The 15,251-nt window shown below is 39.4% G+C and overlaps 2 protein-coding genes across 4 annotated transcripts in view; one reads left to right on the top strand and one right to left on the bottom strand.

The window, feature by feature from the left end:
* The first annotated feature begins 2,505 nt into the window (after positions 1-2,505).
* Positions 2,506-15,251, top strand: part of bcl11bb (BCL11 transcription factor B b) — a 42,514-nt gene continuing 29,768 nt past the window's right edge. For both annotated transcript variants that reach the window (XM_077509874.1, XM_077509875.1), the window contains exon 1: positions 2,506-3,115. In XM_077509874.1, the coding sequence (XP_077366000.1) occupies positions 3,052-3,115 (64 nt within the window). In that variant the 5' untranslated portion in view covers positions 2,506-3,051. The remainder of the gene's footprint in view (positions 3,116-15,251) is intronic.
* ncoa1 (nuclear receptor coactivator 1) overlaps positions 5,295-15,251 on the bottom strand; it is a 240,715-nt gene continuing 230,758 nt past the window's right edge. For both annotated transcript variants that reach the window (XR_013281095.1, XR_013281096.1), the window contains exons 33-34: positions 13,722-13,797; positions 5,295-6,427 (exon numbers count right to left, since the gene is read on the bottom strand). The gene's annotated coding sequence lies outside the window, so the exon portion shown is untranslated. The remainder of the gene's footprint in view (positions 6,428-13,721; positions 13,798-15,251) is intronic.

The raw sequence follows: 15,251 nt of genomic DNA, 5'->3' as shown, positions 1-15,251 counted from the left end.
ACGTTGACCGAGGGTCGCCCGCCCGCCACCGTCGTCGTGCCATCTCCGTCCCGGGCCCGCGGCGCCGCGTCTGCCGAGGTTACGTCGTCTTGAGCCAGAGCCGAGATGACATTTCATTTCTATCAATAATTAGTGGGCCTGAAAGTCCCCCAGGCCTGCCCCGCAGCAATCAAACTTCTAATGCTCTTAAAAATTGCTGGGCATCTTTTATTAATGGCCCGGCGGCGTTCGACGTATCGCCGCTGTGGCGAGCGGGAGAGCAAAACGCGAAATTCTTCCTCTTGCTCCGCCAGGAAATGGTGTCAACATTGAAACGCCGAGCTGTTATATTGGACAATGTATTTCTCCTGCTTTACATCAGGTCGCCGCCGTGAATGACGACGGCTCATTAAGTTGCTTTTTTAATCGCCCTGCGCTTTATAAAACATGCTGTAATAACGTAATTAAACGCAAGAAGCGATTTATTTATTGCGACGACTCCTGCTGTGCACGACTCGTCCACCGGGGGCAGTATAATTACAGTCAGAAGACGCAAACCAGGAAGACTATTGTACAAACGTGACAGTGTTCATTATTTGTGTGTGAAACAGTAAAGTGTGTCTCTCCTTGCCCACATGCAAGGGGCATTACTGTACCTTGATTAATCCATTCCACTGGGGCAGTGTATTTGTTGATGTCGTTGGCTAAAAAAAAAGCACGATTGGCATTTGAAAATTCCCCATCAAGTCTGAAAAAAAAGAAAAGAAAAAGATAATTAGCAAGTCTTTTATCTGTTTTTTTCATGCTCTCAAAATGACAAAAAAAAAAGTTTTTTCTTCAGTATTTTTCAGAGTATGTACTTTTTACTTTTACTTTTTAGAGGTACTGATTGAGCTCTTTATTTTTACCATTTTTTTCCTTTTTTTTTTGTCTACATCAATTGAAGTGACTGTATTGTGATGAGTCCTTTTGCCACCTCTGCAGCTCTAAACAGGCAATTGATGGCTTGCTTGGCACGTTGAACAAGTGGCCTACCCTGGTGGGTCAACAGAGGGCGCTGTTGTCTCACATGCGAGTCGATGGTCATGTCATCAGCACGCTTTCAAGTCCTTCAAGTCATCAATCAACTCGCTGCACCTGAAAAGAAGTATTTTTTTGTCGTGACTCTTCATGGATGCTTTTTATGATAAAAAAAAAAAACGTTAACAGTATTTAAAAAAAATATGAACATAATAGATGAAGTATATTTGATTTAGAATTAGACGATAAAGACGGTGATTCAGATATTTTTTTTTGAAGATGAATTGGTTTGAATTTGTTTTCCTGTTTTCTTGACAACACGTTTGAGTGTGATTTTTACAGCGGACAACTTCTGTCAATTTGAAGAATGGCAGTTTGGGACTATAATTCATTTTTGTTGAAGATATTTTCCATATATCTGAATTTCAGCTCCATTGCACCGTCTTCGCAAATTACTTTCTTCCACATTCTGATTGGCTAAAATGGCCATGCTGGTTACAACGTTTATTTTAAATTTTTTGTTTTGGTTGTAATAATAAGAATTATTTTTTTTCAACCTATAAACTAAAGTGTGACATTCGGGAGTCCCTCCAAGGCACTTTTCCCACAAGTGACTTTTTTCCTGCTTCTGATTGGCTGAAATTTGCATTGCATTAAAAAACATTAAAATAAACAAATATTTGTTTTAGTTTTGTATTTAAGTGTGACTGTGACAGTCAAAAAAAAAAAAGGCCTTTTCTCCGAGTAAATTACTTCCCGCTTGAGATGTGCTAAAACGACAAAGGTGCAAAGCAGCGCCTCCTGTAGGTCTGGCATGCATGTAGCACCCTGCAAACGCACCTTATGTCAATTATTTTACGCTTTAATAAGAATTGCGTTGCCGTTAAACAAAAAAAGTGTGACATCCGTGAGTCCCACCATGGCACCTTTTCTGCAAGTGACTTTCTTCCTGCTTCCGATTGGCCGAAATGGTCATTTGCGTTGCATTAAAAAAAAAAAAAAAAAAGTATTACTTGTTTTGGTTTTGGATTTACGTGTGACTGTGACAGTCAGAAGAAACATACAAGCAAAAAAATAAATAAAAAATCTCCGAGTAACTTTCTTCCCACTTGCGATGAGCTAAAACGGCAAAAGGGGCAAAGCAGCGCCTCCTGTAGGTCCGGCATGCATGTAGCACCCTGCAAACGCACCTTACGTCAATTATTTTACGCTTTAATTTTGTTGCCGTTAAAAACAAACAAACAAACAAACAAAAAAAAAGACACCTAAGTGGGGTGGGCATGTGCAGCCTCAGCCCTGCTTGGCCCCACTTGATCCGGCCCTGCCAGGCACTTCACAACCGCGCTCGTGCACGCGCACACGCACGCACGCACGCAGGGGTCGTCCTCTTAAACAAGACCCAACAGGGAAAGCAGGAGGAAACATTTGGACTGTGTTGTTGGACAAGGAGGAGGAAGAAGAGGAGGAGGAGGAGGAGGAGGAGGAGGAGGAGGAGGAGGAGGTGTCTTGTCTGCCCATGCATTCTCTCTCTCTCTCTCCATCAGCGAGTCTCCCGCCACAGGAGCCAAGAGTTGCCGTTCGGAGCGCCGATGCCAAAACGCACACAAGGAGCCGGTGCCAAAGGGTCATTTGTATTTTTTATTTTTTTTAAATAGTGCACCAGCAACGAAAGAAGAGGAAGGTGCTTGCAATGGGATCTTAAATTAACCCTGACAAAGAAAAGCAGCATCACCGCGCAAGGATTTTGCAGCTTTTTTTTTTGTTTTTTTTTTGTTTGTTTGTTTTTGTTTTGGCATTGTGGCTTCTTCGTCCAGGTGTTTTTGTTTTCCTCCTCGCAGAAAAAGGGACAGCGTGCATCGCGCATCCTCGCTCGAACTTGCGCACCAAATCTCGAGGAAAAGACGAACAAATCGATTTTGTTTTTTGTTTTTTTTTCCCAAACGGAGGAAGTAAGGGTCCGGTCCAGCCGAGAGCCTCAGCGGAACCGACACGACGGTCCGAGCCGACTCCAAGTGCCGTTCACCGGGCGATGCCAGAGTAAATGCCGGGGCGATGTCCCGCCGCAAGCAGGTGAACCCGCAGCACTTGTCGTTGAGCCACCGGGAGACGGCGCCAGGTGAGATTTGCACGCCGAAGCCACAACGTCGCATGTGTGCCCGCCGCGAAGACAAAAACGCGCGTCCGGATGATTTTCAATGCAGGCTGGCGAATGTGGAAGAGAAAAAAAAAAAAAGTCGCATTTTCGCTATCCGGTTTTGGGCACGTGGACGCGTTGAAAACATTTGCGAACAAACGTGAAACGGGAGCAGAAAATTCAAACGTGTTTTGTTGAAACATTCGCGTTCAATTTTGTTCATCATTTGGCAGCAACACAAACGAGCTTTGAATTAAAACGAAAGTCTTGTTTTTGACGAAAGTGCGCGTGTTATTCGTACAATTGCAAAAACAGTTTTTTTTTTTGGGGGGGGGGGGGTTACAAAACGTGAACAAATCGCCTTTTAAATCATCACACGTGCTCGTTACGTTGAAGTTGTTTGCTTATTATTGCAATCATCACACACACACACACACACACACACACACACAGGCCCTGCACACACACCCAAATCGTGCACTAAAGTTTGTTTAAACAGACGAAATCATGCATGACGAGATAACAACTTTTTTTTTCTTTTTTTTGTGGCTCATTTGATTTCTTAAAAGAATTTATCTGGTGGCAGCCATTTAGTGATAATACACACTTATCTACTTGCAAGATTAAAAAGTGTCCTCTTCTAATCCCAATCCTAATATCAATTGGAAGCTTTTCATCTGCTGCTCGATCCAATTTGATAGAACGAGGCCGATAATCGCCCTCATTCAATGCACAGCAGCTTCATGATGTAATCTGGGGCCAACGTTTTTTTTTTGTATTTGATGCGTGTTACAAATTATTGATCCTCATCACTTCGAGTCAGACAATTGAGGAGCTCTTTCATGCAATTCTCCCTCATGATTGCACAATTGTATTTTTTTTTTTATGATTGTTGTTATTACAATCAGTCAGCCCACATTGGACGTTTTGCATTATTTTAATTAGTCACGTTGATTGATGTGCAGACAATTAATTTGAGTGTGTGGAGGAGTGAGAGAGAGAGAAAAAAAAACATTCCAAACTACAGTTGGACCTCAGGGTGTGTGTGTGTCAAGTGTCAAGTGTGTGCATGTGTGTGTGTGTCATTTACCTGCATGCATCATGCCAAGAAAAGAAAAAAAAAAAAAAAAAAGAAGTTTGCATATTTTCATTTGTCGGCTGCAGGGCACTCGAGGTGGGGGGGGTGCAAATTTGGCGTGACAGTTAAATATTTCCCACCCCCGCTCGCAGCCATGGGTCACTTTGTTTGACGTCTGTCTTTTTTTTTTCTTTTTTTTTTTTTGCATAACACGCACACACACGCACACACCTGCTTTTGAACTTGATCCACACGAAGGTGTCATGAAGCGTCTTCCTGACTTGAGTGTGCAAGATGGCTGGCCGCACAAAATAGAAAAAGGGCCTGCGATCTGGTCCTACCTGTTCTTGCACGCCACACACACACACACACACGCACACACACAACAAATACAGACAGACAGACAGACAGACAGACACTCGCACAAACAGTGCAGAATACGTGTCGCGTTGTTTGCTCACGCTGGCCCCACACGCCTGCCAAGATGAGTCAAATGGTTCTTACGGCTGCGTGTGTCGAGCGGAAGCCTGAATGTCACCTCGGCGTAAGGGCAAAACCCCCCCACACACGCCGAGGCCACACCGTCCACATGTTGCCCCCCCCCCACCGATGAGACGTTTTTGCGTTGCTTTTAATTCATCTTCACAACTAAACGACAGCAAACGAAGCGTGTGCGTGTGCGTGTGCGTTGTCGAGCCCGATGTCGACCTCTCAGCAGCAGGGCGCAAATTTTTTGTCACCAAAGCCAAACCATCCGAATCCGGACACGTCTTTTTATTTCGTGTGCTAGTTAGGAAGTTTCGGCATAGTCGATTTGGTTTCATGATGTTCTATGATGAACCAAAAAAAAAAAAATAGGTGAGAAGTGTTTGTGTGTGGCGGAAGTCTGAAAATGTCACCCCAAGTGCACCCTGCCAAGGCAAAAAAGCAATCATAATTTAGACAGCATAAAGATATATATATATATATATATATATATATATATATATATATATATATATATATATATATATATATATATATATATATATGCAAGAATGATCCCAAATTCCCCAAAAAAAGTCAGCTAGATTGAAGACTCTTGTCCAAAATCAACAATGTTTGGTTGCCAACTGTACAGCAAAAAAAAAATATCTACACACCCCTATTCAAATGAACCTTTAAAAAAAAAAAAAAAAAAAAAAAAAGTCTAAACTTTTCCCACCATTGTGACCGATCAAATACACAACTTAATTGAAGGGGAAAAAAAAAATTAGAAGTGAAGAAAATGAACAACTTGATGTGGTTGCACAAGTGTACACACCCTCTTGTGACTGAACCAATCACATTCAAGCTCACGTTAAATGGGATTCAGAAGACACCTGCCTCTGATGAAGTTCAATCAAGGTTCAGATGTTCTAGTAGGCTTTTCTTTTGTTGCTTGAGGGCTTTGTGCTAACACAGACTGCCATCTTGAACTTCATAATCCCCTCCTCCTTTGTCTAAGGCCTCAATTTAATCTGTATAGAACACCACATATTTATTTCCACTTGTGTTTGGTAGATTTTAAGTATCTTTTTTTTTTTTTTTTTTGGTTCCTTGACAGGTTAATGGTGGAAAAAGTTTGGAAGTGATTTATCTTGAACTCATTTTTTTTTTTTAGGGGTGTGCAGACTTTTCATATCAGCTGTTTGTGTCTGCTAATGTTTGGTGACCACCCTAGTCAGTTGCGATAGGCTAACGCTAACGCTAACCTGGCATAGAAAATGAATGGAAGCATGCATCGGGTAAAATTGTTGTATAATACTGCTAAAAAAAACATTAAGAAAAATGAACGTGAATCCATCAACAATGAAATTTCCTCAAACAAGAAAAATCACTTTTTTTTTTTTTTTGGTTTTGTTTTGTATAATAATGCGCGCGAGCGTGTTATGAAAGCAAAGCGCGTCGTCGTCGTCGTTTTCAGGTTTGCGTGGCGAGCAGGCCGCACTCGTCAAGCCCAACTTGTTCTTGAACCGGGTTTGGGGACGAACGAACGCGACGCGACGCAGCCTCGCCGCGGGCCAATTCCAATTAGTGTTTACACTCAGACAACAAGGACGAGGACAACACACACACGTAAAAAAAAAACAAAAAAAAAACGGTCAAACTGCCTCACTTTGGACTTGAGCTTGTCACTGTGGGCTGTTTCCTTAAGGTGGATTGTTCCGGTTACCAGAGTCGGATCGCACCTCAGGCTGGGAGGAAGGAGAGCACATTTGATTAAGTCAACACATAACGAGCTGTTATCAACTTTTTTCTTTTTTCTTTTTTTTTTTTTGAAGGCAATAACGCAAAAAAGGCGAGCGCGAGCTGAGGTGTCGATTGTCAGGCGGGGTGTCCGTTTACACGAGAAGTCGCCGCACCATTCTCGCAGTCATTCGAGTCGCCGACGACGACGACGAGCCCCGCAGGCCTTCGCGGGGGGGGGGCACACAACCAGAATGGCGGCATATTTTCGGGACAGGCTTCGTGGAATCGAGCCTTTGTCGGTGGGAAAAAAAAAAAAAAAAAATTATGTCAGATTTTATTTTTTTAAATTTTTTGTTATCCAAAACTTGGTGTCCTATGAAAAATATTTATCAAACTTTTTTTTATATCTATTTTTTTTATTTCAATGTTTTCTTATTTTTAGTTCATTTTTTGTAATAATTGACAAATTTTAAATTTTGGATTGGATTGAATTGGATTTTTTATTTTTTTTTTAGCGTGGAATCGAGCCTTTGTCAGTTGGGGGGGGGGAAGACGATCGATCATAACTCATCGAAGTCAAATAAAGCTAAAAAAAAAAAAAGAAAAAAAAAAGGCTCTAAAAACAAAATGTAAACACTCGCAAAGATATCAAAACTCATCACTTATCCATCCATGTTCCCGATTAGTGTTCATTTCGTCAAGGAAAACGAAACAAAAATAATTTGGTCAACGCACATTTTTCACTGGACTAAAACTAGACTAGACGAGACTAAAACCCAAATTAATAAACAATAACTGGGACTAAATCAGTCTGCATGTTCATCGACTAATGAAGACGAGACGAAAATGTCCTTCACTTCATAAAAATTGGACAAAAATCTTTGGACATTTTAGTTTATGAACCAAAACAAGATGAAAAAGATATGTTTTTGGAAAATCTTGTCTCTGCTAATCTGTCACTGTACCACTGTTAAGTGAAAGGTTTAAAAAAAAAAAAAAAGAGTAAATTATAGTTCTAACATTAATCCAACGGCTATAACGTTCCAATAATAATGTTAATTTGACAGCTAACTAACACTGGCTAACTTATTAGCTTGTAGCATGGCTATTAGCTAGTAGCCACTTGTTGACATACTGTAACTGTGTCAAGGTGTTTTTTCATCAAAAAGATGAGAAAAACTTTTTTGTGAAATAGTTTTAGATCCGAAATGTTCAACATTATCTGCTGAAAATGATTGTCCTGACTAAAACTAGACTAAAATGTTGACAGTTTTTGTTGACTACAACTAGACAAAATTATGTTTTCTTGGACTAAAATAAAGAGTAAAATGCTCGATTTATAGTCGACTAAAAATGGACTAAACAAAAATGGGACGAGGTTGACTAACTGTGATGAAAAAATAACAAGCGTGATTGAAACTGGACTAAAACTGATTTAAATTTAAAAATGACAAAAAACAGAAGTCACGTACTTTTCATTATATTAAGATGTGATTTGTGGACCAAAATATTTGCCAAATGAAGCAATGTTGCTCATGAAACGAAATGAAACAAAACTAACGTGTTTTCGCACCAAGATTAAGTACCTTTGTTTTCAAATCGGTGTGGAGCTAAAAAAAAAAAAAATGCAGTCTTTTAAGTGAGTTGATTGATATCGATGGCGCCAAAGCACTATATGAAGCTCCTCAACTTGATTCAACATAGTTCATCGGCACCAAAACGCCTCAAGATGGCGCGAAAGCAATACTTTTATATTAGACACACAATAACAAGATAAAAAAAAATTATTTTCGGATCAATGACATGAAATTTGACATTTTTTTTGATGATCTCTCGATAAGGCGCAGTAGTAGTTGGGAACGCCTGAAATGTGGCCTTTTCGCATGATCATCGCCAGCAAGCGTTCTCATTGAACCACACCAACAATCATGTTTCCACTTCTCGTGTAATTTGAGGTCTTCTCGAAGCAAAACAGTCAAAAAAACAGTCAGCTCGGTTCTTAACATGCATGCAAACGGTTCACTTGAGCCAAAACAAACTGCACAAACAACAAGCATCATTCTCATGCCTCTTATCTTTTTTTTTTTTTCAAAAGTAACACAATTAGCCTTCCTAATAACAATATCGCAAGCCGTTTTTCATTTTCTCCGGAGCCATACCGAAGGGCTCATTTAGAGCAAAGGAAAAGGATATCTGAGACGTGATGTTCACGCGACGTGTGAAAAAGCACAATGCGGCCTTAAAGAAAAAAACAAAAAAACATTGCTAGTGTGGACTGGGGTTGATTCCTAAGTGGAATATTATCAAAGCCTATGAAAAATATGGAAAATACTCCATTATACAAGCACTACACACTTACTGTGCAAAGTCTCAGCTGGTTTATTAGTTATGGTAAAAAAATACAAATAACAAATCGTGATAAAATGTTATGTAAAACGAATCGTTTGTCAACCACGGAGTCGGTGGAAAGTGACAAGAAAAAAACCCCCAAAACCAAAATCAAAGCAAGAAAAAAAAAATTGCTAAAATTTGATGATACGCTTTTCATTCTGGATCATGTTTTATATAAAGAGAAGAAAATGCTAAATACAAAAGATGAAAAAAAACAAAAAAACAAAAAAAACAACAAGAACAAAAAAACTACGTTCAAGATTTGGGTAAAAAAAGAAAAGCAAAAAAACAAAAAAAACAAAAAGGATGTCAGATAAAATCTACAAAAAACAACATTTAAAAATGTGAAATATACCAAAAAATGACTTCAAATTTTGGATTAAAAAAGCAAAAAGCAAAATTTTACTTATTTATATTGTGATAAAATGATAAACAAAAAACTAAAAAAATATTAGGGATTATGTGATTTCTATCGGTCTTCCTTGGGTAAAAAGAAAAAAAAAATGCAAAAAATAAAAAAAAATAAAAAATCCAATCCAGTAAATCAATTTTTACATTTTTTTAAAATTTGTCAATTATTAAAAAAAAATGAACTAAAAATATGAAAACATTGAAAAAAAAAAAGATTAAAAAAAGTTTGATAACTATTTTTCATAGGACACCAAGTTTTGGTTAACAAAAAATAAAAAAATAAAATCTCACATAAAATTTGACAAAAAAAAATCTATTACAGTTAAGGCCAAAAACTTTTTTGTTCCAGTGACACAGCGAACAACTTTCTGACTATTCTTGCTACATATCGATTATTGACGGATAACGTGGATATTGTGGCCGCCACGTGACAATATCCGACAAAGACATTTTTGTTGTTGTTTGGACGTCTAACGTGAACTTTAGCGCGCGTTAGCCGCTTGACGAAAGGCGTCACACGTCGAACGGGATGCGCCTTCCCCTCATCCCTTCATCTGATCTGCTCAACACTTTTTTTCCCCTGCTTTATTTGCACCATATGGCTACACACACACGCACACGCACCCACACAGAGTGTAAGCAAGCAGACGACAAGCTCGCAGGCGTTGATTGGCTCCCGATTGGCTGTCGGCCATTTCACTTTGTTCCCTCATTTTGCTTGAATATTTCAGCGTCGTCAGCCGAGCACATCTGATGAATTTTGCTCGCTCGCTCGCTCGCCATCTTATCGCGCAAAAGTTTGTCAAACGCCGCCGATGCCTATCTTCCCGCGTTGCGCCTCGTCGCCTTGTGAGTCATCTGCGGCGAACGGCGGGGAGATCGGCCGTCGTGTGTACCCCCCGCCAAATCCGTCCGGGCGGAGGCTAAAGCGAGGCTTGCTTGTCGTTTGAATTTTTGATTGCAGCCATCTGCGATGTCGTCGCCGGTGTCGTTTATTCCCGACGGGAGTGACAATCACAAACATGTAAGAACCCCACCCCCTGGCCCCCGTTACGCACCCACACCGCCCCTGGGGGTGTACTTGTGTGTGTGTGTGTGTTTTTTTAAGCTATGAAAACGCAAACAAAGACAAGAAGGGGAGGGGAGTGTGAATTTTTTGTGTGGAAAATTTTCCTTTCTCTAAATTCCACTAATGGATCTTCCTTGTTTTTAATGAAAAAAAAAATTCATGGAAGATATATAAACAATATATATAAATATATATGCAAACAACAAAGTATTTTGAAAATCTGATTAATAGATTTCAAAGCACAAAAAAGCAAAATGGCAAAAAAAAAAAAAAAGTTGTGAAATTTAGTTAGAAAGATAAAAATGACATACAATAACCAGCATGAAAAAATATTGTGGGCAAAATTCATGTTTGTGATCAATAGAAGGATAAGCAAAGCAAGCAAAAAAAAAAAAAGTACATAAAAAAAAAACAACAAAGATTTACACAAAATAAGTTTTTGATCAAATGAAACGAAAACACATGCAAACAAAAGGAAGAAACAATTTCAAAATCAAACAAAAATCAAAAAGCACACACAACAATAAGCAAAAAAAAAAAAAGACAAAATTCAAATTTGGGATAAAAAAGAAAAACAAACAAAAATTTCAAAATCAGAAAAAAATCACACACGTTAAAAAAAAAAAAGAAAAAAAGAAAGAAGTTGACAAAATTCAATTTTTTTGTAAAAAAAAATAAAAAAAAATCACTAAACCTCAAAATTCGTGCCAAAATTTAACTCCAATCTAACCAAGCAAAATTTGACACTAGTGTTTGTCACTGGACATTTTTGATCAACAGAAGACCCCCACCGCCTCCACCCGATCCCCCGCACACCCCTGGGGGTGTACGTGCGCGCACGTGTGTGTTTATTCCTGAGAAAATGCAAAGAAAGACAACAAGCACGTTTATTGGTTGCAACGTGGCCGTTTACAGCAAAAATCTCTTTCCTTGAAATTCCAGCGACAGACCTCGTCGGGAATTTCTGCCCCCCCCTCCCATGCAGGCAGCGTTTATATCAGGCCGGCCGCCATCATTAGTCTTTTTTTTTTTATGAGATTTATTAAAGGGTGCTGATGCAAGCTCGCAAAACAGCTCGCTTTTGAACAACCTCCGCCGGCGCGCAAATGACGCTCACGCAACAAAAGCCGCGGCACAAACGAGGTTAACAATCGCAAAAATATCTCCTATTAGTCGTTGTTTGCTACTTGAAATACAAATAAAAATCCAGAATCGACAGAACTTTGGAACGTATTCATATTGTCGTCATAATATGATGGTGATCGTCTTATATTGTTGTTAAGGGCTGAACGATTAATCACATTTTCAAATGATTTTCTATTTTCAAATTGCAACGGAAGTTTCCATATCATTGTTTTATGAAACATGACAAAGTTTAAGCTGATGAAGTCGCACCTTTGTTTGCATTATTGTTGTCATCTGACTTATAAACGACGGATTTATGTTGACGCTCGTTTTGTTGATTATTGTCAAGTTATCGTTGCTGAAAAAGACTTTCATAATTCATTTATGGTTCAGTCGCATTTACAGTATGAAGAATACATTTTACATACAGTATCTTATTGTAAAACAGATGAAAATGTATTGCTTTTGTATGTTCAAAAATGCATAGGAAGATATCGGATATTAAATCACAATATTGAGGATTAAAAATAAATAAATACAAAAAAATTGCAGATGATTTTCCAAATCTGTCAGCCGTATGAAGCGTCTGTTGATTTTTGTTCTGTCTTGTTGCTGTGTGTGTCCCCCTCTTAAAGTGAATTATGACCGCATAACCGAATAAATATGTGACAAAACATTACAAATAACCACACAAAGTACTATTTTTAATTCGCCATTAAAACGGCACACGGATTGGGAAATTGGCAGAAATAAAACTTCATTGTTGCTGCAGAGTAGAAATGGTAAAGTTTTTAAATAAATAAAAAATGTTTGTATGAAATAAAATAAAATGTGATGGAGATATTCAGAAAATGAAAGGATAAAAAATATATAATAAAAAGTCAATTCATCTTTTTTTTTTTGATAGCAGCAAGCAAAGACGCCCTTCCGGCTGAGTTTGTGTGCAGACGGACGTGCAGCAGTGACGCTGGTGCCAGATAGGGGGCGCTCTAAGGCTGCTTGACTCCATTCTGTGTGTGTGTGTGTGTGTGTGTGAGTGTGCGATTGGGTGAGAGCGGGCCAAGCAGCTTGAGTTTCACGGCTCGACCGCGTGTTTGACAGGCTCTCACGCCTCGACAGACTTTTTAGCGCGTTTCCATTTTTTTTACACCCTGACACACGCGCGCGCACGCGCACACACACGCTCCCCTTTGCAAACATTCCACGCTCGGTTGCTGCCCGCACGTGCACTTCCCCGCAGGTGAGAAAGGGTCCGAGTGAGACGTTCCAAGTTTGTCACTATGTGTGTACAAATACGTTGCTACTCAAGTATTTGTATTTTTTTTTCAGGTATTTATACTGTACTTGAGTTCCTCCAGATACTCGTGACCTGACTTAGGACTTTTTTTGTTTTTTTTGGTCTGTTTAATGCCACTCCCATTTAACTCGTTCACTCGCCGCCATTTTCACAGAAGCAGTCCCGTTCGCTCCCGGCTGTTTGACTGGATTTTGACTGATTTTGCAAGGCCCACAGAATATTGTGTTCCATTGCTATAAAAGCATGGAACCTGTCAAAAGAAAGATTAAATTCTCTTCTTTCATCAGGAAAAAAAAGTATGTTTCTATCTGTTTCCGTTTTGCAGCAATTAATATTAGAAGAGAGCTAAGTTTCATCAGTTTTCACAAATCTATTTAAAATTGTAAGTAATTGAGCTTTTTTTCCCTACATGGCCCTGGTTGATCCCCTTTGCTCTGCTGCCACCTGCTGGCCGTTTGTGTAATAACTACCATTTCTGCAACTGTTGAGAGGCTGCATCAAAGCCTTCTGTATGCTCTAGCATAAAAAAAAAAACACAACAACCAAAAAAACGTATAAATACGTCTTTGGGACACTTAGAACATTAAAAACAACAACATATTTACACGTTATTGGGAGCAAATGAGTCCGTGTTCTGCCAAACAAACCATCAAAACAAAAGCAATTATTAAACGTTTGTATATTTAAAACCACCACGAGCTCAATGCTAACACACAAGGCAAAACGCCATAGACAGGCTAACAAATAGCATCGGTGTGGTGGAATGGATTTTTGAGTAGTTGTGAAGCACGTCTTTATTTGTGTCGGCGCGACTGTCTTGCGAGGTCAGAAGGTCATGATGCATGTTTGTTAAAAGGTGAAAATGATTTTTTGTGTTGAAGAACGCCATTTTATACTTTTGCGCTTGACCGACACCTCAGTTGAATGTGGGTACTTGCAACAGAGACGAAAGTACACAGCGTGAGTGAGTAACTTTTGCAACCTGGTGAACAAACAAGGGGCCTACCTTTGTCCAAGTGGCACAAGGAGGTCAAAGAGGTCAAGTTGCAGGGCATGGCGTCGCATTCGAGGTCAGTTGGGATCTTAAAAACAAAACAAAAACAAAAACTTACAAAGTGATTCACGTTTCAAATGCACAATTACAAATATTTCACAAGTACTAAAAGCTTTTGTGCTAACTATAATATTTCAGATTCTCTATTTTTAACCCTTTTATTTATTGTGGTAAGTTTAAACAAAATAAAAAAACGAAAAACAAATGCATTTTACAAACAAATCGTTAGCTTAATAGCATAATTACGCAAGTCTTTTTTTTTTTTTAACTTAGTGTCACAATATCAATAAAAATAGTAATGTGCTTGCTAAAAATTCTGCAAAATTGCTGTGGTTGAATTTTTCTGTGTTGTTCCAAACACGTCGGGCAATTACGCTACGATGCTAACGCAAAATCTCGATGGCAGCGGGTCACGCTTTGCGCCAGGGGTGAGAACCTCTGGATATCTCATGATATGATCCGATATGTGACACAAGGCTCACGATAACGATTATCTCACGATATGACGATACCGTGATATATTGGTCAGGTAATAAATCCACAATAATCTACGATCTGCGACGCCATCTCGCTCACCACCTGTCTGGTCGTCTCGGCCGCAAATATGAACACGGCTCGTCGTTAGGCTGCGAGATTCGCCTTTCTAATGTATACGTGCTTGCGCGTGCGCTTGCAACATGGCCGCAAGCTGTGTGATCCGCAGGTAAATATGCGCTTGTGTTCCTTGGCCGCCGCCAAAAGATGATGAGATGGAAATGATCTGGCGCCGCGCCAGCCTTCTGTGTCGGGAGGGGGAACGGAGGCGATTGCTAAGGGGGGAGGGGGAACGGAGGCGATTGCTAAGGGGGGAGGGGGGGCTTTTTTTTTTTTTTTTTTTTTTTTTTAAGGGGGGAGAAGGGGGCTTTTTTTTTTTTTTTTTTTTTTTTACTTGGGGGAAGGGGGCTTTTTTTTTTATTTATTTTTTTACTGGGGGGAAGGGGGCTTTTTTTATTTTTATTTTTTTTTAAGAGGGGGAAGGGGGCTATTTTTTATTTTTTTTTACACAGGAGGGGAAGGGGGCTTTTTTATTTATTTTTTTAGGGGGTGAAGGGGGCTTTATTTATTTATTTATTTTTTTTAAGGGGGGGGAGGGGGCTTTTTTTAATTAATTTATTTTTTTAAGGGGGGGAAGGGGGCTTTATTTTTTTACAGGAGGGGAAGTGGGCTTTTTTTAATTTATTATTTTAGGGGGTGAAGGGGGCTTTTTTTAAAAAAAATTTCAAAGGGGGGAAGGGGCTTTTTTTTTTTTTTTTAAAGGGTGGAAGAGGGCTTTTTTTTTTTTTTTTAAAGGGGTGAATGAACAGCAAAACATTTTTGGAAAAATTGGGTGATGGAAAAGCGCCGTGCGGCAAGTTTGGAGGAGGAACGGCGCTCTGACAGTTTGAGACGGGAGATAAGGGAGTTTAGGATCTTATGCGCTGATAACACAAACACACACGCACA

The sequence above is a fragment of the Festucalex cinctus genome, chromosome 21 (genome assembly GCF_051991245.1).
Source record: "Festucalex cinctus isolate MCC-2025b chromosome 21, RoL_Fcin_1.0, whole genome shotgun sequence".
NCBI lineage: Eukaryota > Metazoa > Chordata > Actinopteri > Syngnathiformes > Syngnathidae > Festucalex > Festucalex cinctus.
Note: the sequence above shows the minus strand (reverse complement) of the source record. Positions and strands in the feature narration are given on the sequence as shown.